At 33.5% G+C, this 26086-nt stretch overlaps 1 protein-coding gene across 5 annotated transcripts in view; it reads left to right on the top strand.

The window, feature by feature from the left end:
* The window catches only part of Triqk (triple QxxK/R motif containing), a 53069-nt gene that overhangs the window by 8028 nt on the left and 18955 nt on the right, over positions 1–26086 (top strand). For 2 of the 5 annotated variants that reach the window (XM_013512848.1, XM_005381782.2), the window contains one exon: positions 24973–25051. In XM_013512848.1, coding sequence (XP_013368302.1) covers positions 24991–25051 — 61 coding nt within the window. In that variant the 5' untranslated portion in view covers positions 24973–24990. Of the gene's footprint in view, positions 1–18418; positions 18455–24969; positions 25052–26086 lie in introns of those variants that run through there. The other 3 variants (XM_013512847.1, XM_005381781.2, XM_005381783.2) reach the window with 2 other exon arrangements.

The following is a 26086-nucleotide window of genomic DNA, read 5'->3' as shown; positions in this document are numbered from 1 at the left end:
TAGTTTCTGCAAAGGACAGACCTCCTTAAGAACAAAGTGCTCTGGCTTATTTCAGAATGGCATCTCTTCTCTCCCTGTGAAGGACTTTCTCTAATATGTACTTTATGAACCTAGACAGTGTCTTTGAGATAAAACTCACAGAAATGTGGGGCCCCCTCACCTGACTGGGTACCACTAGAGTTTTTAACCCTCAGGCTTGTTTGCACTGAGCCTCCAGTGACTGTCAGTTGCTGTTCAAGTTTTCCTACCCTATCCTGGCTCCTGCTGTGTTTCTGCTCTTGAGTCTCCTGCTTGTGAACTGCGATGCTGCACTTTGTGGGGGCACAAGTTTTCCCCAGGTCCTCACCTTCCGCATAGATCCACAAATAGTTGTTTGCAATCTGTTCAACTTTGGACTTGCAGTAAGGATGGATGGTGATTTCCAAACTCCTTGCATACAGAAATGAGAACAAAAAGTCAGTGATAGGTTTGTCCAGTAAAGCAGGATGACTCTGTAATAAACTTGGATTTTCAAAAAGAAAATAGAGAAGTTATTAGAATATGTATGATACTTTTCTTAAAGCTCATAGGATGATATTTTTGGGGAGATACTGTAATTTACAAGGTATTCTAAAACTGTGTTTCTTATTCACCATTATGTGTTAGGTCCAAGATTGTTTTAAACATTGGGATACTGTATTTTTCATTGCAAATTAAAGGTTTTAGGCTTCTGTGGCAGAGCCATTTTTATTTAAAGATACACTGCTGGTCCAGTTGAAGAAACTATATTGACATCACAATGCATGTAGTAAATATGTTAGAGAAAGTGTGATTATAGAAGTGGTAAAAATTGTCCTAAAGAGGGAATAAAGAATTGACAAAATGTTTACCTGAGAATATTCTTTTTTTAGCCAGATAGTTTGAGGCCTCCCACAACAGTTAGAGATTAAGATTGAGTGGTCAAACTGGCCACTTTAAAAATGGAAGCTACTCTACCAGGCCTTTTTTTGTTCAGAAACATTCAATTTTAGAGTGGAGATATTTTTTGAGTGTCCATTGTGTATGTACATACTGTAAAGCTGGAAGTCATATTCTTATCTATCCCAGCTTCCAGTGTTTATAAGCAGTAAGATAGTATACATAATTTGACATCTTGAAAGTTATCCAAAAACACTTTTATTGAAGCCACTTAGCTGATAATAAAAGATAGCTAGGAGAGGCCAGTAATAGCCAAAACTGTATACTTACATGTAATTAAATTTTTACTGGCTTACTATACTCTGAGACCGTTCTTATATCCTAATAATGTTACAAATAATGGAGCCCATTGATTTTTAATGAACATGAGGCTAAAGTAAAGGTTTGGGTTTTTTTATTGTTTGGTCTAAGTAGTAATTTTCTAAACCTTCATTATGTAGTAATGTTAGTAACATTTATTGAAGTCTTACTATGGCAGAAGCACTGTTTGATCTACTTTATGTGATTTATCTATTTTATCCAATCATAACAACATAGCAATATGAAATAAGTGTTCCTACAGTACCCATTTTTAAAACGGAAAATCTGTTTACTATGTTCAGCAGCTAAAAATCAACAGAACTAGAACCAAGTTAAGGAAGGGATGCATTATTACTCATATTCAAACTCATATTCTTATTACAGATAGCTCATAGTAATATTTTAAAATTTAGTGCATTCTAAGTAAAGTTTATAATAATTGAATATCAAATGTGAATGTCAAATTTAAATTCTGGTAATTATCTTTTGGAGAATGTTTGATAAAAATTATGGAGTAACTATTATGTGCCAGACATTACCCTTATTGAAATTCCTCAGTATACAAAGGAAAGATCTCTGCTTTCTTGGTACTACAGTTTGGTAGGAAGAAGTTAGAAAATGAACATTAGTCTATATTTAATATGGGACAATCATTTTAATATTTTTAAAGCTGTACTTAATAAAGCTATACATATCTAGGTAAAGTGCAGGGTAACTTTTGTGCTGTTACACTGATAATCTAATTGTTCACATTATTTTGTAGTGTCTGCATTGAATCATGAAAAGTATAAAATATTAAGTGCTGTAAATGTTACTTACTTTAAATAATTAATTTGAAATTAAATAATGTTGACCATTATTATGGAGAACTCTTTCCTTCTCCCTCAAGATGCAGCATTCCAAAGAAGCAATTAAATATCATTTGCCATTTGTAAAGGAACTTTGTTTTCTATAAGTACAGACATAGGTTGTGCATGGCTAAAACAATGAAAGAGAATTTGAAAAAGGTCTTATGATATAGCATTTCAATGAAGGGCCTATTTAAGTGCAGTCTTAGCACCTTAAAGTAACGACAGAACCTCACGATTACAGATTAATTTTTTTTTGGTTTGCAGCATATGGGTGTGTCTTTATGTGTGTATAAGAAAAGGCAAGGAGAGAATGAACACAGAAATAAGAGTGAATTATGTCAGGGCTCCCTGGGTGCTTTGTTTCAGGAGCTTTCCAGAATTCTACTATTGTAATTCAGAGAACTGGCTAAACATTTACATATATTATTAAAATAGACAATGTCATTTTTCTCTGTCTTGTGTTTCTTCTACTTTCCCTCTCGCAATCTCAGTAGTACTATCCTGATGGTCTTTTCTGTAAGTACGTCTAATACATCATTCTAAACCCTCTGTTTGATAGGCCATCTTGAATTAATTCTTTCTTATGAGAGCTTTAAAGAGGTAAATAATGAATATGGTTTATGGACTTCATTATTGAAATAGTAGTGGTGTGGTACAGTTAAAAATTAAAATGTTCAATCGCAAGGTCATTAACAAAGAATGAAAAATAATTAAACATGAAAGAAGAAAGGTTTTAAGATAAAATCCTACTGTGAGTATAAAATATGCACTGTATTGAGAAAAGTATCAACAGGATTTTTGCAGAGGATAGAATCTGTATTAAAAGTTTAGTTCTTTTGATAATTGATCTTTGTGTGTGTGTCAGAAGAGATAACATGGACGTATTGGGGCGGGCTATAAAAGAGTTTTGGAAAAAGTAAAGGTGATGAAAGTGACACATGTAATTTTAAAATGAACAGTAGGTAGTATGGCACATTAAAGAAAAATATGTCAAATCAGATCGTGATTATGGCCAATTATGTAGAAAAGTTGGAAAACAACATTTTTCTCTTATTAATTGCTTTAGGCAGTTTATTCATGATATAAGAGTTGTTTACTTTCACAAAATCTCATTTTCTTATCTGAGCTAACCAGGGCAAATTTAAAGGCAGGGGCTCAGAATAATTCATAGATGTTTTGCTACATTCATTTTTAAATTCTTTATTTGAAAGGGATGTCCTGGTTTATGATTTTCATATTTTTTCCCTTTTAGAAAGAGGCAGATGGTATGAGAACTGGACTCCCTTATTTGAAGGGAATGTTGATATTTATAACCAAGCTTATCTCCAGCAAGATTTGTTTTTTGCAGCTGTTCCAGGTTGGAAAAAATATTATATTAAAGCTCTGGCTTATTTTTCTTTCCATATTTAGGGGGGAAATCTTCAAAATGTGAAAAAGTGATGTTTGATTTTAAACATGAATGCAATGTAAACTGTGATTTCTCCCATCTATATGTGAATTTTCTGTTTGTATGCTGTGATGATATTACTCTTTTTGTTTCACTGATCTATTTCCTCGATACATCACACTTGGGAAATAATTTCCTCTTCATTTTCTATGTATTATCAAAGTATTCTAGGAAATGTAGTAGAGTTTTGTTAAGAATTAGCTTATGTTACTAAACAAACCACTTCCTAATTTTCCATTCCAAAATCTTAGGCATTTTTCTTTCTGTGTAGAGTACCCTTTTCACTAGAAAAGTAACTTTTTTGTCTCTCTAGTTTTTATTTACTTTAAGATACTATTTTTCTGTTTTATTTTGTGTTCTTTGCTTCTGTTTTTTCCTCTAGATATGTATTCCTTCTTTCATAATTTATTTGAGAATTAACTGCATTTTATATCCTAAGCCAGTAGCAAACCTGTGGCATGTGTGCCACAGCAGGCTATTTGTTATCATTGAAAGCTCTGAAAGGTTTGCCATCACTGCCTTAGCAATACCTGAGAATATCTCCTGGGGGACATATTGCCGTTAAGAATGTATATGCATGCCTCCATATTAAGATAATCTTTGTAAGTACATGTATCTGTATATATACATAATAATCCATAGAAGGATTTTGTAATATATTGTGTACAAATTTATTGAGGAATGCAGAGATAACAGTGTGCTTGTGGAGCTAGGTGTGGTGGCCCACGCCTGTAATCCCAGCACTTGGGAGGCTGAGGCAGGAGGACTGCTATGTGTTTGAGGCCAGGCTGGGCTGCGTAGTGTGACCCTGCTTTAAAGAAAAAAGCAAAGCAAAACCAAATCAAACCAAAGAGAACAACAGTGTGCTTGTGGAAATAAAACAAGTTTTCCATATTATAGTTATGACAGACGTACCCATTTTTCCTTTGTAATTATGAAGTCAAACTTTCATTTTTAAGGAAATTGTAATAGATTTTAGAAGTGTTGTCAACATTAAAATCTTTTCATATCAAAACAACCACTAATAAAATTAAAAGGCAAACATTAAATTGGGAAATTAATTTGCACAAAATGATATCATTTCAAGTTATTGTTAATATATTGTTGAGTTATACTTGATAAAGTATTTTAACTCATTATGATATCACTTTTTTCTTTTATCTCTCATTGCCAATTCTAGCCTATTTTGCCTCCTATCATTTAGACCTGGGTTCTCTCTTTATCTTAAGGCAACAGAATTTGAATTTAAGTTACTGTTGCCTCTTTTTGTTTGTTTGTTTGTTTGTTGTGTTTTACTTCTGGTAACAGGAATCGAACTCATGACCTTGCACTTGCCAGGAAGGCACTTTGCCGCTGAGCTAAATCCCAGTCCCTTCTATTGCCTCTTTTAGCAGAGTTTTATTGCTTACATATATGAAACTTGACTTAGCTAATAATTTAGTTATCTCCAGAGAGATTTCTTGCTTTTTAAATTATTAAATCTTTTAAACTTCACTCTTCAGTTCACAAAATAATCATTTAGTCACAGAATACATAGTACTGTTATTAAATCTCATCAGTATAGTTTATTCTACATCTCTTTCCTGTTATTAATTGTGATAATCTCCATGAAGAACATGAAAACTCTTCATTGGTGTGCAACCTTCCTCTTTTTTTTAAGGGATTCTTCAAAAATTGTTCTTTCCTTGTAGGAGTATTTGGTTTATGTAGAATTTTTAGATGGAATTTTCAAAATTGAGAAAAAGATTGATATGAAACAATTAGAAATCCTAGTATGTTATTCTATATATTCACTGTGTAACACAGCAAATGATCCTGCAAAAGGTATAAAACTGTGCAAATAAAAATGTTGCACATGTCATTCCTAATTTTTTGTGTCTGCTGTTGGTTTAAGATCATGTGACATGGGTTGCCCATATTCATTTTGTACTTATTTAGCTAGAGTATTCAAAGTATATAACTTTTAAATTCTTTAAAAACAAAAAAGGTGAAAAGATGTTACTTCAAAGTCTTGTATATCTAAATGACTCATAAATTCATCGTAAGAGCTAGACCAGAAAAAACTACATTCTTATATTACATGATAAGGCTGAGGAAGGAGGTGCTGTGTTTATTCATGCAAGTATAAAAGTTTCAATGTATAGAAGAAATGAAATAAAATATATTTAAGTACAATTAAATAATTGGATTTTTGGCTGGATGTGGTGGCACATGCCTGTAATCCTAGCACTCAGGAGGCTGAGTCAGGAGGACTGTTCTGAGTTCAAGACCAACATGAGCTACAAAGTGAGCTCTAGGCCATACTGAACTGCATAGCAGGACCCTGTCTCAAAAAAGGCAAAAAAAAAAAAAATTGGATTTTTAATTCAGAAAGCATTTATCAATTTCTCATGCTGGTAAGCTCTTCATTATGAATATTGATGATTGTTATTTTGTTATTTTGTTGAAACTAATAGAAAACTGCTGACAATCACTGTATTTTGGAAGTATCCTTTTATAGACCTCAGTAGTAAGGTAAAATGTTAGATTTTTTGAAGGAGGATTTGACCAAGATGGGCCTTATCCAGCACTGGAGAATTTCTATTATAGGCCAGATCCTTTTCCTTGGCAATTCTGAGTTTCTTGACTTTGACCTCTAGACCAAAAATTAAAGTGCCAGTGCAGTTGAGTCAGTCCCACTTGGATGATCTCCCCATTTACAGTCATTTGATATGGCTCTTTGATTCTATCTGAAAAACCCTCTTGCCATGCAGTGTAACATAATCACAGAATCTCATCAGAGCTGAAAATTCCACCCATTTGCAAGGTAAGGAGAGACAGTTATACAAGGCGAGTGTTGTTGGGGGTCATCGCAGAATTCTGCTTACCATGCTCAGTATAGTCAATACCTGTCAATGTGAGTGTGGGGAAGATTTTTAATTGCATAAACATTCCAGGATCACTTCACGATTTTCGAAGTTTATCCCAGATGGTTCTTGCTTTACTCACACAACAGCTTTATATCTGCATTTGGCTTCCACGCTCTCCATCGAGGCTGCTCTCCTAGTTTCTGCTTGATCTGGGTTTAGACCCCTTTATCTCAGTTTAGAACAGGATGGACAATGGGAATGCACATGTCAAGTATTATTCTTAATAAGCTGCTCATGAGTTCTTAGGACGGGGTTATTCTGAGCCTTCATTGGACATTTAAAACTGTTTTAGCAAAGCATAGAGTATTTCAGTGAATCACAAATAACTGATATATGGAGGAATTGATGGGACAGAAACAGGGTAATGGATTGGCTTATCACAGGGTCCCCCCAAAAGAGTGAGGCACAGTTTAAAATGGGGTACAGTGTTAGGAGAGTAAGAGTGAGGAAGAAACGGAAGCAGGGATAAATAGTAGGCGAGAGAAAAACAAATCTGAGTGGGTTACCAAGCTGGCCACAGCTGCATGAGAAAATGCAGACTCTTGTTTAGTCACAGGGACACTGTCCAGACAGGCTGTGCAGGACCAGTCAGCCAGGGTCAAGGGTACATGAATAAGAATATTACTCCTTGAAGCATATGATATTTTATTATCAAGAGTGATGTAATAAAATTATAGATATCTCTGTTTCACTCTTAAGATTAAGCAACTACATTACCAATAGAGTTAAAGACTTCCTCTTCTGACCACGATGTTGTAATTGGGACTAGTGTTTGTTCACTGTAAAGAGCTGACAATAATACATTATATAGAATATATTGACTATGTGTGAGTACGTGTGTGTGCATATGCACACAGCATAGAATTGTGGTTCCTGAGACCTAAGATAAGGGGAACAAGCAAAGTATGCCCTGCAGTCAGTCTCCTTAGCTGTCTTTCCAGAGGCAATTTCCTGACTGTGGTATAGAGAGGGGAAACTCAAATAGAGCCGGCCACCTGACTGAATGTGGGTGATGGAGATTGGAGTTTGGGGAAACTGAGAGTTGAATATTATGGGTCAGAGTTCTAGACGGAACTTTGAAAGCAACACGTGTCAGAAATATGTAGGAGTTCCTTTCCAGGTCATGGATGTGGAGTGTAAACCTGCAGATGTCAGGAAATAGCATGGGCAATGATTTTTATAATGGACAATTCTGTGAGCTCATACAGAGTAAAGAAAGATTAGGGCCTTGACTAGTCCGAGTGACACATCCTCATCCATGTCATTTAGTTGAGACCCCAGTTTGAATAATGCTTTGGAAATGGGATTCATCTGTTCCAGAAGTGATTGCTGAGTCAGACTCAGTCTCCAAAAATGCAAAGAAAAGTGGGTAAAACTTAACTTTTTTCCTCCTCCTCAAAGCAGAAAACCCAAAATGTTTCAAATGAATAAAAGAATATCTAAATATTTCACAGTACAGCAATTGCAATCTCTATTATCCCACAAGAGTACTGGACATTACAGAGCAGAACAATGTGTTTCCTTACCTAGGATAAAGACTAGTCAATAGAAATGGACCTGTAAGTGACATACAGTGCTCCTGTTATATAATGTTAATCTCTGCAGACTATACAGTGATGTTCTCTCTAGTTCCTAATACAGTTTATACATTTTCTTATTATATTATGATGAGAATATGTTTCATATTACTGATTTTCAAAGCATCAGCTTTTGTCTATGTTGATCATAGCTTTGAAATCTTTGTTTTTTATTTTATTTACTGCTTTTTGTTCATTGACTCACTCCTTATAATTTGAGGGACTTCACTGTTCCTTTTCTAATTTGTAGGTGTTTTAATGTTTGTTTCTTTTTCTTTTTAGGTCATTTTTCAGTCTTGTCTTTTCTAATTTAAGTATACTCTAAGCATCGCTTTAGCTACATTCTTTTTTCCTCCACTTTTTATTGATATAGAAATAGCAACACACATGTAACATAACAGTGTAGATGGTAAATTTTCGTGAAATGAACACTCATATAACCAAAAGCCTGATTACTTCATTTAAGTCTAAACTTTCAGACATTTTATTGCTTGAGTCTTTTAGTCCCATAGTCCACAACTTCGGTGGAAATTGGGATTTTATTATTCTTGGAAAATTTATTTCAAATCTATATTCCCATATTTTTGTTAGCTTGCTTTCATTTATTTCTTTTTTTGTGAAACTGAATGTTTTTCAAAAGGTGAGCTGTCTCTATCCAGGAACAGTTTAACATCTTTTAAAATGAAATGCCTTTACTCCACTCCTCTCCTGTCCTCTCCTGTCCTCTGCTCTCCTCTCTTCTCCTCTGCCTTTCCCCTCCCCCACACCTCCCCTCCCTTTCTCTCCTCTCCACTTGATAGAGTAGGGATTTGGAAATAGGAAATGACAGATAGAAATCATGGTACAAAGTAGGATTTCTTGTTTTCTCATTTGTATTTTAGATCATATCTAAAAAATCGATTTTTGCTATCTATCCATTTTAACAGAAATATTAATTATGCTTTTTATAATTTACCCTTTTCTCTGTTTCCAATAGCACAGTTGTATTAACTGCAACCCAACCTTTCTTTCCATTAATGTTTTTTATATTGTTTTCTCAGTTTTCTAAACTCAGTACTCTTTACTGTATTTCTCTGGTAGTATAATCTGGTTTTATAAATGTGTAAATTGCATCATAATTTGTAAACACATGTTTTAGTGCCACAGTCTGAAAACTACCAGTGTGAGAAATTCTCATATTAGTGAAGTGGTAATGATATGATCACATGGGACTTCGATATAACGAATGCTTTTATTGTAACTTCTATACAGTTGAATGTACTCTAGTTTTTCTTTTAACACCTTTGACATCTACCTGTTAAAAAAGCTATTTTAAAGTAAGTAATATAGAATTACAAAACTACTAGAAACAAAATAACCATAAAGGGCATTCTGATGGTTGCCTCGAGCTGTTTGATTCCCCTTGTATATTTAGGTTAAGCTATTTGAATGAACATATATTTCATTAGTTTAAAAATGTATGCTTAAAAAATTATGTATTACTGTGCCTATTCTAATGTGTTTCTAGGTATGGAATTAATTATTCTCAGCCTAATACATATGCTCATGTATAGTAGCGTTTCAAAATTGGAAAGGAATTAAGGATTGTTTAACAAAGGAAACTGTATGACTTTTTCAAGGTCATCAGTCTTTTGTGAAATGATAAACTAAGGCTTTATGCCGTCTTGTCTGGTATACTTCCCTAGTATTTTTTACTTTATCAGGGAACAAGCTTTGAGGTTTTCAAACTAAGTACCTAACTAGAAATTTCCTTTTCAGTTTAGGAAAACTGATATAGTCAGCCCTATAGAGAGACAGTTAAAGAGAGACAGTTCTATATTACTTTGTGTTTACTCTGTATAAACTTCTGTGACTTTTCCTAGATATTTCTGTTAAATTTGGAAACAGAGTTACTTAAAATAGCTAATACACATTGAAATTACTGGAAATTAGCGTAATTATCTTGCCTTTAATATAAATCAAGGAAGTGCATTGAGTAATATCTCTATGTTTTACAGGCAACAGTCTGAAAATCATTTTATGTCTTAAAGATTAGTCAATACATATATGTGTAATTTCACAGAATCTACCTTGAATGTTAGCAATTTTGTATGTTAGTGAAAATATGCAATCTGTCTTTTATGTGTGAATATAAAAATGTGAATAGTATGTGGCTACACATTGAAATCGTATTTTTAGTTTCCTGTGTAGAATACTGACTCTATCTTCAGAGAACTCTGATTTTATTTTATTATCTACACCTCCCATATACAGCTTTATACTTAGGAAAAACAAACCCCATGTTTAGCTTCAAGAGATAGGCAGTGTTTGTAGAAGAACATAAAGTGGAGGATGTATGTATGTAAGGTGTAAAATAATGGGATCGGCCTCTATGAAGTATTCGGTACTCACTATTAACATTATCTGCAACTTAGTCTGTATCAACCCATGTTAGTTTGGTAAATTTAGTTCAAATGGTCTTACCCATTGATTCATAGGTGATTCACAAAGTTTGAAACAAACAAACCTTATTTTCCATTAGAAATGAGCATATCTTGACTCAAACTCTCAGTTTCTGTGTAACTATTTTCAAGTTACCTGCCCTGAAAAAATGGCAGATTCCAAGGCAAGAGAAGAGAAATCACAGCATAGACTATGAATATTTTAAGTGCCAGAAAATAAGAAAGTGCTTAACAAATGGTAACACCAACCACCTTGAAAGACCTTCCGTACTAAATCCAGGACAATGCAAGTATCAAAATAAAGAAATTGCATAAATGAATTCTAACTTACGCATAAAACAGTAATCTATAAATTCATACTGTTATAAACACATAAATGAATAACCAAATGAGGACAATAAAGCACTTCTGTATATATTAGAAAACTAATGAATGTTGGAGGCACGTTGAAATTTGAAAACCAACATTTGGGAAACTGTCAGAGTTTAATTAATTCAACCAAGAAACATCAATAAATACTAAACCAGTAGTTGCAAATTTTATGAGGAACAAAATATAAAATTTATATAATTTCAAGTGTTATTGTAAATACCTATTAGTTACAAATGGGAAATGACTAAACTCACAGTGAAGAAATTTGGGATAAAAGTTAGTACCACTCACTGAGGACAACATGCAGTAAAAAGAATGCTATTTTTGTGTTATTTCTGTGATAAATTTGTGTTATTTCTATGAATTTAGTTAAATGAATGAACAAAAGATGAGGGAGAAGTAGGAAAAATAAGCTAGCTAAAGGAGAAATGAGAAATTCAGGTTGGCTGTGCTTGGCTAGAATGATGCTGTATGTATAATGAAGAGTCACTGCTGGGAGGAGAGGGATTTGGTGTGTATTTGAAAGAATGAGACACCCAAGGAGAGAATAGTATACGGAGTAGATGAGCTATGGGGAACACCACACATCAGAGTTTCACAGGCAGAAAGGAAGAGTGCTTATGACAGAGGCTGAGGAAACTGGAGATGCAGGAAAAGAATCAGGACAGTCTAGTCTTAAAAGCCCACTGCTTAAAGTTTTAGGATTCTGAGTACTTAGCAGTACCATATACTTCAGAATGATTTTATATATACGGACAGTTCACTTCATAGCACAGCCTTTGGTTGTTGTGTTCTTATAGCTGATTCAGGTATAGTTTAGAATAGTAATCTATTTCCTGAAACTTAAGTATTCTCAAAGATTTGCCATTCTTGTATTGTAATGCGTTATGGAAAATAAAACTATTTGAGCCACAGTGTATTTTGAATTGTCCTTCTGTGCTTTATAGGCAAGGCAAGGGTATATCCCAGTTGTCCTGGAATAGTCCTTGTTTGCACTTACCTTGGTATGGTGGGACCCTCCTTTCTCTCACAAAAGTGTCCTAGTTTGGATGGTAAATTATATGGTCACCTTACTAGAGGTCTTATTAACATGTTTGTCCAAAGCTAGGAACTCATAGATAACCATGTGTCTTAGCCAAGTCTCGTTATATTTTATTCATTAATCAAATGCATATCCCATGTTTGTACAGAACTTCTAAGCCAGCTTTCCAATAATCTAGGCGTCCATATTTTAGATAAAATAGAGGCTCCATGAGGTGTTAATGTATGTACTTTGAGAAACTGGAGAAATAGCATTGGGATGCGACATTTTCAAACCCTCTGTTAAAGACTGCTAGGGCATTTGCAGAGACTCAGAGAAACTTTTTGGTAGACTTCCCAAGCATAATAGTTTATCATTCACCACTGTATTTGAGGAGCTATACATGACTTTTTCACTGTAAATGCATGTATATTAAGAAAAACAGAAATGTTAACTTGTTTTAATTAGTCAAAGTTGGTTATAAATAGTAAATTTGATACATTCACAGTATATTAGAACATTTCATCTAAACACAAACATTTATTTTGAAATTCCTCACCAAATGCCTTTAACATTTGTGCTAAATGGAGAAAAAGAAATATTTTTGGCTAATAAATCTTTGTTTCAGAGAAGTTTATTAAAAACTTTTAATTGTAATAATTCAGTAATATTCTTCTAGAAACCAAGAAAAGGAAGTTCATATAAAAGAATCATGATAAAATGAGTATTTCTACTTATTCAGGAATTATAGAAATAAAAGTAGATGCTATCTGAGATGTTTCTGTTGAGAACTTACTGCTTTTCCTTATCCTTTAGACATTAATTCTTGATACCAGATGGATGAAGTAAAGATTTTATTATTTACATAGTAATTGAATCAATGATGTCTTTCATATAACTCTCTTAAAATAACATAGTTAAAAGTGATTATACACATTGAAAATTCAAGGTTTGTGACTTTTACCTATAACCCCACTTGTCTCATGAGAAGAAACAGTCTGAAAGTGTTTCAGTTAGCAGTTCAAGTGGATATGAAACTGTCCTTTCTCAACTTTGGGAATGTTGAAGCCTTTTTCTCATTCCTCTTGACTTACTAAGCTCTTGTGTGCAGTAGTACAAACTGCCCATCTTATTATAGCATTTTATAGAATCACTTGATAATAGCAAAATATTTGATTTCTTTGGTACCATATCATTGTAACCTTTAAAAACATTTTTGCAAGAACAGGTTCCATAAAATAACTTCCACTGAAAGTATAGTGTAATTATGTGATTAATGACTTTTTAATTTGATAACTACAAATTTATAGTAGACATCACTAACCAATTCTAACCTAATTAACCTACCTTCTTTTGCAAATATAATACAAGGAATTACCTGAAAGCATGTCCTGTTTTGCTGAAGTAAAATCTTGGTGAATTGTAGTAATAATTTTCTAATTTGGAAATTTCAATAGAAATTCTCTCCTTTATGTTGCCTTTCAAATCTGAAGTCTCTACCTCTTTTATATTTGTTCACAGTTCAGAATTTTAAAAAATAATTCCAGAGGATCCAGCTAATGTAGCACTCCCTCCCCCAATGAGGAATGTTGTTGACGGTACACACAAGGCAGCTTTTTGTCTATTCTGGGCAGTATAAATTTAATGTGTTGTTTTCAAGTATGTCATGTGTCCAGATGCCACAACAATCTGTGCATTAAAATGGCATTAAAATAAAAGTAAGTAAAATATTTGTGAGTATTATTTGGTGGGGGCTGAGAGATTGGTAATACAATTATGTTTGGACCAATTAATGCTATTAGGTTTCAAAAAATAAGTGTATTGTTTTCTTTTGGCAGTTGCAGGCATTTTATTGTGTAGATTTCTAACACTCCTCTACCCTCACCACCCACCCCATACTTCCTTTTTCTGGGTAACTTATTTCTGTTAACTATGTTATCATCTGTCTAACCCAGTATTTTGCCAAGTGTGGTCCACGACCACCTGATTTTGAAAACTCTGGTAGGTTGTTAGTGCCTACTGAAATGGTCCCTACTTATCCCTTCCCTCCCTTACTGACTTTTTCTAAAGAGAGGCTTTGGATTTTGTATTTTAGTTAATTCTTCAAGTGGAAAAGCATTGTTATCTTTATTTTTTCTCTATCTCATCCCCTCACGTAGGCTGTTTCCCAAATTCTGTAAGGCCAAGCACCAAATGTCACATCATTTTTAGTTGCTGGATTGCTGGATTGCTCCTCAGTGGATTATTTTGGGCATTCAGCCAGGTTTTTTTCCCCTAGTCTATTAACTATTTTCAGACTTTCCAGTCTTTCTAGTCTTACTTGAACCCTACTACACAAACCCCTTCTAGAACTTTCTGTTGCATTTAAAAAAAAGCAGTCCAAAAAAAGATATTAGTCAGCTGATCATTAAAAGCTTTTGGAACTTAGTTATGCTTCCTCAAGCAGGTCTCACCATCCACTGAAGAGACTGAAGGATCTCATACCCACTGCTCTGGCTTCATACCTACTTCTGGCGGTTATTTAAATGCTAGCAAGCAGAGTTACCTATGAGCTTGTGAAAAACAAAAGCTGTATTTCTCAAACTTTAACAGTCTTAGCAAACACCTGGAAAGTGTAAAGACAAAAGAAGATTGGGTGTATATGAACCTTAGCTACAGAGATTCTGATTCAGTAGGATTGTGATGGGACCTAGGAATCTGCATTTTGATAAACATACCATACAACTCTTATGTAGTGATACGTGTCCAAATTTCAACAAATGCTCACCTAGAGCTTCCATTCGCCTTTGGTGAATCCACATGCCTTACCAGAGATGAGATCTGAGGCTTTTCTGTGAGGTGCTAAATTCTGGCTAAGTGACTCCTTCCAGTTTGACTGAGGCGCGCTCCAGTTTACCTAGGCCACAGCTCGCTTCTGAGAGGCCTGACCATTCGGTGTAGTTTTGATATAAAGCTATCAAGGCACTACACATTTTTTTTTCTTTACTCGCTTTCCAATATGACCCAATTGGCTATATGCCCTCCTGTGAACATCTGTGCTCCTTGTTATGCTGGGATTTTCCAGGGAACAATCTTCTGTTGTTCCCTTCCCCTCCTATATTTTTTTGATATATTTTTTGAACTCCATCCATCTTCAAGCACTTCACTGAATGTTGTTATTGTTTTGGATCAAATCTGATTCATTTCCCTAAACCTTCTTAGAGACTGTTTTCTCTTTCCTTTTTATATACAGCTGTGACATAAGCGATTAATTGTTATCTTAGTTTTCTGTTGCTGCTTCCAGATCATTTACTTTTCTGTGCATATTAAAAAGTGAGAGGAGCCAAACAAACAAGAAAACAGATTTCTTTGTGCTTCATTCCACTTGATTGTAATTCCCTCTACTTCTTTTACTGGTTCCAATTTGACTCTTCTTAATTAAGAATCTTTCTGTCAACCCAAACCCAAACCTAGCCATCATTTCTATCCTGTCACTATTCACATGTGTAACATATACGTACATCATCCTCCTGTCACCTTGGTCCAAAACCCACTCCACTTCAGTAATTAATAATAATAATAATGATGATAATAATAGTACCTCCAATTCTTATCTTCCAATATTTTATTAAGTTTTATTCACAAATTTGTTTGTGTGACCTCATCTAAACCTCAAAGTGCAAAGATTGATCTACTTTCTGATTACACTAGGGGAAAGATAGCTTCTTTAATAAATGGTGTTGGAAAAACTGACTGTCCATATGCAGAAGACTGACTCTAGACTCGTGTATCTCACTATGTAAACTGAAATCAAAGTGGATCAAAGAACTAAATATTAAAACAGAAACACTTGTCATACTGGAAGAAAAAGTAAGTAAAACTCTTAAAGTCATAGATGTAAGCAAGGGTGTTCTGAACAGAATACTGGTTGCACAGGAAATAGTAGCGAGAATCACAGACTGGGGTCCCATCAAATGTAAAAGCTTCTGCATAGCAAAAGAACAACACCTGAGTGGAAAGATTCAGGGGAAAATTTTTTTCTGCAAGCTAGTCCTCAGACAAAGGACTAGTATCTAGAATATATAAAGAACTAAAAAAATTACACCCCTTAAAATAAAAAGACCCAATCAAAAACAAGGAAGTGAAATGAATAGACACTTCTCGGAAGAAGGAGTACAAATGGCCAATAAATACATGAAAAAATACTCAGTATGGATGGCCATTATAGAAATTCAAATTAAGACACTACTGAGATCTGTCTTACCCCAGAAATAGTCATCATCAAGAAACCAAATAATAACAAATGCTGGTGAGGCTGTGAGGAAAATGGCACCCTTGTGCATTATTGATGGGAATGTAAACTAGTACAATCATTATGAAAATCAATGTGGAGATTCCTCAGAAAACTAAATTTAGAAATTACATTTGACCTAGTTTATTCCCTTTTAGGTATTTTTCTGCAAGAGTTAAAGACATATTACAGTAATGCATGCATGTATTTAAGCACAGTGGAGTACTACTCTACCAGAGAGATAAACTTGAGTCATTCGTAGGAAAATGGATGCACCTTGAGACCATAATAACAAGCTTAACTATCACATGGTTTCTCTTATAATAAACCCATAATATAATACAGAGCAAAATAAACAATAGATAACAGGAAGTAGGGAGATAGATCTCTCTCAGATGGCAAGGGCATCAACAAATGGTGGGAGGGAAGGATGAAAAAAGAAATTAAAATGTGTTAAGTGTATGTACCAACTCTACAGAAAGGAAGTAAAGAATCTGTATTGCAGACATGCACTAATAAATTTTTTTCAAAAAGGCAAGGTAGTGGTCTGCTATGATTATTCTGTCATGTTTGCATTGTACTCTATCTTCTATCTACTGGGAAATATCTGCCATTTTTAATTTTTCCCCATTAACATCATTCTTTCACTTTATACTGGTTCCTTCTAGTTATTATTAAACCAAATCAAATTTCTTCCTTTATTCACAAGTTGCAAGAACTTAAATAAACAATAATAGCCTGGTATGATGGTGCCTATTGTAAACCTCGCCACTGAGAAGAGTGAGGCAGAAGGGTCATAATTCAAGGCCAGTGTGGGCAACTGAGCAACACTTGCTTCAAAATAAGATGAAAGAAAGAGACTGAGGTTGTAATTCAGTGGTTGAGTGCTTGCCTGGCTTGCCTGATTTACCCTACTTGGGCAAGGTCCTGGGTTTAATCCCTTAATGCATACATATACCGAAAAAGAAAAAAAGAATTAAAAGAATTTCCATCAACTACGGGTCCTGTCTAGTTACTATCCTCTCTCATTCTGATACTCATTTTGTAATAGATTTGAGAAAATTTTCCACCTGCATTTTCTCACCTCTTATTTTTTAGCCTTTGTGGAATAATGATTTCAAACTTGGGTGCCAGGGGAGGAGCAGATATCATTCTGATACCAAGGACAAATAAAACTGATGAGTGCCCATTTGGTTTGCCTCAAAAGAAACCATGTTTCTTTCACTTAGCATAGTGTTTTCAAGATTTATCTATACTGTTGCACATTCTCAATTGTTTTCTACCCCAGTGGATAGTATTACTGTGTATGAATACACGGATTGATACTGAGCTATTACTAAATTTTACCTATGACAGATAAGTTTGCTATTATCATTATTGTGCAAAACTGTTCTGTGTCCATTTATTTATCATCTTTAGATCAAGAATTCAATAGGTGGTAGTTAACTTGGTAAGGAACTGCCACACAATTTTCTGAAGTGGCTGTATGGTTTTATTCTCCAAGCAGCAGTTCTAGTCACTTCACATTCTCTCCAATATTGTGTGCATTCAATCTTTTTTATTTGAACCTCTCTAGTGGGTGTGTAGTGTCTTGTCTCTAATGTACTTTGTATTTTCCTAATTACCAGTGGTGTTAAGAACATTTTTATGTGCTTATTTAGCATTTTCATATTGTCTTTTGTGAAGTTTCTATTCAAACTTTTTATGCTTTTTCAAAAATTGGTTTTCATGCTTTATACTATTCATAGTTCTCTGTGTTCTGGGTGCAAATTCTTTTGTCAAATGTAAGTGGTATGAATATTTTGTTTTAATTCATTTATTTTTACTAGTATCTTTTGATGAGCAAATTAATTTTCATGTAGCACATTTCATGTTTTTTTCTGCTATTGTTTATATTATCGATGTTCTAAGAAACATTTGCCCCTTCAAATCATAAATATAATCTCTTTTCCCTAGTAACTTTAATATTTTAGTTCTTTTAATTAGGTCTATGATTGTCTTCTGTTGTACATAGTATGCAATAGTAGTCACATTCTTGTCTTTCTTTTTTGTTTTGCCTCCTATTTTTCAGAGGGAAGTATAGTAGTTTGGGTAGTATTTGTTAATTTGTTTTAATTGTATAGTTTGGCTGAAAGGTGAGTCTCAACAACTAAAATTCCTTTCCTAGAACATGACTTTTTGGGTTTACATGGACAACTACTGTCAATTACTTTTCCTCTAAACTTTTTATCTAGGGGCTGAGGATTTAGCTCAGCAGCACAGTGCCTGCCTCGCAAGCGCAAGGTTGTGAGTTCGATTCCTGGTACCAGGTAAAAACCAAAAAAAAAAAAAAAAAAACCCCCAAAAAAGAAAAAACCCAAAAAAACCTTTTTATCCATGTTTGCATTAACAGACTTTAGAAATCATCTTTTTTACATATTTAAGTTTTTAGACACTTTTTTGCAGTTATAAATGAAATTAATTTTGCAGGGTCAAGGTAAATTGGTCACTTTTGCTTTTGAAAACTTAAAAGGAACACCTTTAACTCTCCCGAATTTGTTCTTCCTTGTGGATGGCTTAGCTCTATACCATCGGCCCTCTGTATTCAAGGGTTAGTTACTCAAGGTTTCTGCATGCATATATTCAATAAACTGCAGATTGAAAGTATTCAAAAAAAGAAACTGTGTCTCTACATATGTAGTCTTGTTTCTTTTCTGTATTTGTTTGATAATAAAGTATAACAGCTAATTACATGGCATTTACACTGTTTTATGGATTTTAGGTAATCTAGATATGCTTTAAAGTATATTGGGAAATATGCAGAGTTCATATGCAAAATCTTTGCTTTTTATAATAATTAATTTAGTTTTTGGTGATTTTGGGATAAATACTGAGAGAAAACATGTTTATTTATTATATTATCAATCAATATTAATAAATGTCATTTAAATAATTAACTTTTAAAAATATATTAATGTACATCATCTACTTCACACTATTACTCATTCTAGTTACTTATTTTTTTTTCATTTTCACAAATGTGAAAAGTTATCTTTGGAGATCAGAACCATGTATGCTAACTTTGAGGCAAGGGCTGGGTTATTCTTATTTGAAATGTCTCTGATGTATGTTATTAAGATAAAGGTTCTACAAGTGGGGATGTATTGAAAGGACATTTAAGGAAAATGATAGTGTATTAGTAAGTTTATGAAAATGTGAATTAGATTGTTAATGTCATGGAACTAAAACCCGAATGTGCACTGGAACATGAGAAGGGAACAAATGGAAAACTCGTCTCATTAATGGTTCTTTATACTGAAATTTTTAAAATCTAGGAAATGTATCATTATTAGCATAAGTCCAGTATGTTAATTACGTGAATAGTTTTGAGTACTGAGTACTCTGAAAAGAGAGGATGTATCATAAGGTTAGGAACAAATGTTTTCATTGTTACCACCATATTTCTAACATCTAGCATAAGATAATATCTCATAATTGGTTCTAATTTTGATCCAGCTATACCAAATATTTTTCTGCTTAGTTGTAGCTTCATGTTTAGCTAAGAATTTTTCCTAGTAAGGGTCTTTCTTTTAGTCTGTAAAACTGAAATAATTATTTTTCTGTGGTCATGGGTTGAATCTTTTAATAACCTGTGTTTTGATATGTACTTAAATGTCACAGTCTGGATTTAAAGCTTTTTCTGGAAGTAGAGACATATGTGAAGGCTTTGGGTTTCTTATTTCTTTAGTTTTTCTATCTGGATTTCATAAAAAAGGTATAAGTGAACAATAAAATGACTTAGTTGGAATGTGATTGAATATAATACAATACTGCCTTTGTTTAAAGGTCGCATATTGTGCTTAAAATACATGTAAAAGAATTGTATTAAATTCAGGTTAAGAAAGCATACTAAAAACAAAAATTCTATCTTTAATCTTAGAAGTTTCAAAGTGTAGAGTTTTAATTAACTCAAAACTTAACTATGAATTATTTTAATATACAATTTAGGTATTAAATAAAATCAGCATTCCTTCTTCCTCAAATATGTGTTATCAAGTTTCAAAAATGTTAAAAACTTCTCTGATGATTTAATCTGAAATCATTCCTACAGCAAAATTCATAAATAATAAATACTATCTTATTAATCCATATTTTAGTTTAGCTGGGTCTCCGAACAAGTTAGTTCCTTAGGGAATGCACTGTTCTTTATGAAAGGAGGTGATGAGACACAGTCTCTAAGGAATTAAATTGTGAAAACAATCTTGGTATTGTACATGCTAATATAAATCTGTTATTCCCTTTCCACATCTATCACAACACATTTTAAATTGTGGCTGATCTTGTATGCAAATAGGTATCTTATTAGAAATTGTGGCTGTATGTGCTAATGTCTCTCTGGATTTCTTGGGACTTTGCTATCTAAGCATCAAAGCAATAGAAATGAGTGATGATTACTGCAAGGCTTTGAAGAACAAAGAAATGTCAGAACACTTTAGAGGTTCTAGATGTCTGAGGCATTGGCAGTTTGTACTGTTCAGATGAATGGGTATCTCTTTATATTATTTTAAATAGCTTTAATGTGTCTATTAGTAAACTATTTTTCACCTTCTTGTGTTTGTTACAGCTAATGAAATGTAAGCCATTTTTGGAAAATGCTGCCTATCAGCATTATTTGTTTCATCCTTGGTCATTTTTTTGCTGAAATACTAGGATAAAATGACTGTAAGACAAGAATAAAGTTAAATTTTTGAAACTTTAAGTATTAAAAATCACTAAAATATTTGGGAACAAATACTGAAAAACAGTCTAATGTATTTCCTTGGTTGAAGTGATATTAACATTTTTATATTCAGGATTATTATATATGTAAAATATATCGTATGCTTGATAGCATATAAGTACTTACAAAATTTAGATACTCTAGATTTTTTGTTATAATTGTGTTATGTAAAGTAGATTTATGTAGGAGCAGAATTCAATTTCCAGAAGATATTTTCAATGGATCTCTTCTTAATTTACTACAGGTAATCAGTGAATAACATGCTAGACTCTAAAGATCTCTTAGGATCTTTGTTTAAATGACCAGGAAATAGACAGTGAAACATAATGAGTAACCATTTTGGCAGATGACTAATATTTTGCTCTTTTAATAAAAAAAGATAAGCATATTCCATAAGGGCAAAGAACAAAACTAAATTGAAGAGGGACTGTTATGTTGTGTGTTTATCCACTTATGCTACTATCTGTCCTAAAATGGAATGGTATCTTTTTCTATGTCCACACATTTAAGATTATAATAACAACTCTACTTTATAATTAATAAATGCAAACACTATGCAAATAGAATTGCTATATGAATAAATTATATCTGTTGACATTATTTATGCTACTTGTGTTGACAGATTTATTTTGAATGTTTTGAATTATAATAAGTAAGACCGTAGGAGTAGGTATGATGCCTTGGTTTCATTTATAAAAAAATTTTAGAGTATTTTCGTAGTACATGTTTGCAGTACTTAATGATCCCGTTCATCTTGGGGAATTTGTACACATACACCAAGAGTAAAAAGACAGCCTACAGATGAGTAAGTATTTTCGTCATTTATATAATTTTAAGGATGGTTATCTTAGATATAATTAAGTTTGTAGAGCTCAAGACTTAATTTATTTGACCTCTTGTCATCCTTATTTTACATTTCTAGATATTGCTGTAATACTATAATACCAAAGGTTATTTTGATTAGAAAAGTAATTGAGCTTTTAATTTTCTTATGTATACACAAAAATTATTGTTGGGGATGACTTTTACTGTGTTGAGTGGGTCAGTGCTAGCTATCTCTGTGAGGATGGATAGATAGACAATGTAGTTCAATCTGAACAGATTTCACATACATTTGGCATTTGGTTAATAATGCTCACTAGGGAAATTGCACTTTGATAATTGTATCAATGTATATGGACACATTATGCAGTTTTGTTTTAGTTGGACTAATACCAATACCGGGACAAGTAAATGTAACAAATGTAGCATGGCTCAATTGATACAATTTCAGTTTTTAATCTCACAGTAGTGAAAGAGTGAAACAAGTAGGATGAATAGCTCTGTTCCATATACTCATTCCACTGTCTGTATCACATGGTGGATTCTGCTGTCTGTATCACATGATTTCCTAACTCACCATGGAGGTCATCTCCATTTCAGATGGATGGATGAGTGCACATGGTACTTTATAGCTCTGTTCCAGAATTAAGATAATCTTGAGGCTTTTATAGGTAAATGGATGCAACCGATACCATATTATTAACTGAAATAAACCAGACTCGCTTGTGTAAACATGGTATTGTCTCCCTAATGTAAGAAACTGAAAGAGTAAATAAAATCCAGAAAGTACAATAGATACAGTGAAAGGGAAAGAAATTGCTTAAAAGGAAAGAGCAACTGGGAAGGGGAAAAAAGAAAAGAAGGAAAGGGAAAAGAAAAGATATATATATATAGATAGATATAGATATATATAAACATAAGATAGCTAAGATGATTGTACTACTAATTTCTATTAGTTCATTGAAAGGAACAGTTAGTGCTTATATTGTCTGATCAATTTTGCATGCTTGTATCTGGTAATTTGAGCAACTACTTTTTCTTCTTTTGTTTTGGGACTCTAACTCAGGACTTCATACTTGCTGGGAAAGTGCTGTGCCACTGAGCGATATCCCCAGCCCTGAGCAACTACTTTGCAGATAAAAATATGCAATATAAAAACCATTGTTAATTTCCTATCATCTTGTTTTCAAATTCTGTACTTTTTAATTTTTTTTCTCTCTTTAAAATAAAAAAAAAAGAATTTGCAAGCTGAAAATTAGTGATGTGCTTGCAACTAGCGTCCAAGGAATCTGTGAAATGTAGACCAGTGTGCCCAGGGGCGGAAATGTGTATTTTAGTGAGCAACCAACAGGTCCTGCTATTGTTCACCTTTCTGTTCCTAAAATAGCAGTCCATGCCCTTCTCCCCATTTCCTCATACCAGGAAGCTAATACAGTTCCCTGCTTACTTCATCCATTTCAAAGCCAAGGACCTACAGCCCGTTTACAGTTCTCTCTCTCTCTCAAGCTGGGATGTGGCTCTATGAGCTTTACAGGCTATGAAATGTACCTACCCCTCCACAGTCTCACCAACAGAAATGTCTTGCTAATTCACTAGTTATGGTTGTTTTAGAGAACTTCTTTTGTCACTTACTCTCTATGACTCTGCCCTTTGGATGGTTCTTTCTTCCTGGTTGTATAAAAAGTGGATACTACAAACTCTACTGAGTTTACTTTCCTTGGGGTGTGTTATTTATTGGTTTAAGTGTTGAGGCCCAAGGGTTGGTTTTCATTCACAGACTTTTTAGACAGTTTCTGCTTTCTTGGTAAGTAGAGTTCCCTCAAATTTTGCTAATCTTCTTACCATTTCTAGGGAGTTCCACATACCAACAGTTGCTGCACAATTTCTTTCCTAGGTATAAATCTCACATTAGCTATGTTTTTATGCCACAGGACTCTTGAGTATTCCTCCTTACCCAGCCCTCAATAATAGCTTTGCAGTGATGTGAACTAATTGGCTGAGATGATACAATAGCACCCTTAAGTTCATTAAGCCCCAAGAGATCATAATGGGCTTTTGTTCTTTAAAGCTTTTTTGTTGCTGTTTTAGTTATTGTTATTTGGTGGCTTTTCCAACTTCATTCATTCACCAATTGCTATTCTCTTATATTTTGTTTGTGAACTGATCAGTTCTCCCCTGACTTTATCTTTTTCTTACAACACCTTACTCAAAGAAATGAGGAGCGACTTTGGGTCACCAGTGTTTGTATGACTGTAGCCAGTACTTGTATCTGTAATAAATCACCAATGTGGAATAACTCAATTACATAGAATTTCATTCCTTTCTCTTAGTAGGTTAGTAGGATGCCAAACAAATTAGTGAAAATACTGTGTTTCATCCCCAGGCTGGACAAATTCTCATGTTTCTACAAATGCATCTTCCAGATTTATCTGGGGCTTATTTCTACTCTAGCCAGTTGGAAGAGGAGAGGAGAATATAGGATTATTGTGGGGAATTTTTAATGCTCAGGTTTGAAAGAGACACATCACTCATTCAAATTCTTTTGATAACTCAGTTATATATCAGGGTTAAGGCTAGGACATTGAGTATAATAGTGAAAGTAAAACAAAGAGAATATTGATTTGGTGAACTGATTATAGGCTCTGCTGGAATATTTAAATTCAATTAAAATAACAGGATTTGAAAAATACATTGAGGATTAAACAATAGTGCATACAATGTAATATGCATGATGATATTAATAAATAGTTTTTATTCTTTAAAAGAGGCAGAATGAGAACCAAAATTTCTCCACTTTGGCTACAAATGTCATGTTTTCAAAAACAAAATACAAGCTACTGGAGATTCAAACATTAGCCTCCCTTTTTGTGCACTTCAGCAGGTAGTTGCAAAGAAGCATGGTGTGGAGAGCATGCCTACATCTCAGCTCACCTGAATAAATAATACATGATTTTCACACACAGAGAATGTATGGTAACAGTGCGGTTTAACTGTGCATTGATAGCTCTTGATAAAATGAATGTTACCAGGAACAAATAATTGGGGAATTTAATTACCAACAATTGCATACTTGATAATTTATTTGAAATAATTTTGTGTGTTTTATGGCTATCTAATGGGAATAAGCTAAAGGCATTTTTTATGCATGCTTTAAAAATGAATTTTAAGGAAGAAATTATTCCTGAAGTTTGTAGATAGTCTTTTTAAAAAGGATTTCATTATAATTGTTTTCCTTCTTTTCAGCAGGCATTTTGGAGATCAAAAATGGGTAGAAAAGATGCATCCACAACAAAACTTCCTGTTGATCAGTACAGAAAGCAGATTGGTAAGTGATGAATTCCCTTTGATACACTCCTGTGAATTAAGATAAAGAAAACAGCAATTATAGATGATATTAAGAAATAAATGTTTCCTAATATACACAATAAACAGAAACATATGAGTAGAGAAAGGCTTTATAGAATTTTTAAGAACAAAAAATAAATACAGCTCTCCCTGATAAGCAGTAAACATATGCTTTGTTTACTTACGATTTGTCAGTGCTCTTATAGTTTTACTAATTTAATAAACACAAAATGAATTTATTAGTTTTAATATTAGATGTTTTAATGCAGTCAGTATTAAAATCACTCCTTTTTATGTAAAAATTTTATTCTCTTTACTTTTTTTTTTTGAGACAGGGTCCCATTATGTAGTGCAGGCTGGCCTTAAACTCACTTACGTAGCTCCGGCTGGCCTTGAACTCATTGTAATTCTCTTGCCTCAGCCTCCTGAGTGGTGTGATTACAGGTGTGCACCACCACACCTGGCTCTCTTTACTCTTCTTTGGTAACCTCAGAACCATTCATTAAGTATGCTTAATAAAGTAGAACACATGTTCTTTCCCATGTAGAACTGAGTGGATTAGAAAGTAAGAGAAATCTTCAGGGATCATAATTGAAAGCTTAGAGAGAAGACTGGATATAAGAAGACCTTGGACATGGATTTAAGGCTACCAAGTACATACTCAAATGATTGAAGAGATAATATGTTAGGGAAGTATTGAGCTAAAGAAAATCCCACTTAGAAAATTTATGTTTCATGGAGTGCTTTAGGAAGGAGTTTTCTTATCAAGAATATATGAAATATTTATTTTAAAAAACACCCACATGCTGTCACAAGGAAAGACCCTCAAAGTTTAAAGAATCAATATCCATGAACCATATTCTTTGATGAAAGTTTAATAAATTAGAAATCAGTTAGAGGCAAAAGATGACATTCCTTTCCCCAGTCATTTCTCTCTCTGTTTATCCACTCTCTACCCATCCTATTATGTTTTGGAAAAGAAAACATAGTATATTAATAAAGAGTAACTTGTCAA

The sequence above is a fragment of the Chinchilla lanigera genome, unplaced genomic scaffold (genome assembly GCF_000276665.1).
Source record: "Chinchilla lanigera isolate Chin_1 unplaced genomic scaffold, ChiLan1.0 scaffold00016, whole genome shotgun sequence".
NCBI lineage: Eukaryota > Metazoa > Chordata > Mammalia > Rodentia > Chinchillidae > Chinchilla > Chinchilla lanigera.
The sequence above is the reverse complement of the archived record's forward strand: the minus strand, read 5'-3'. Positions and strand labels throughout refer to the sequence as shown.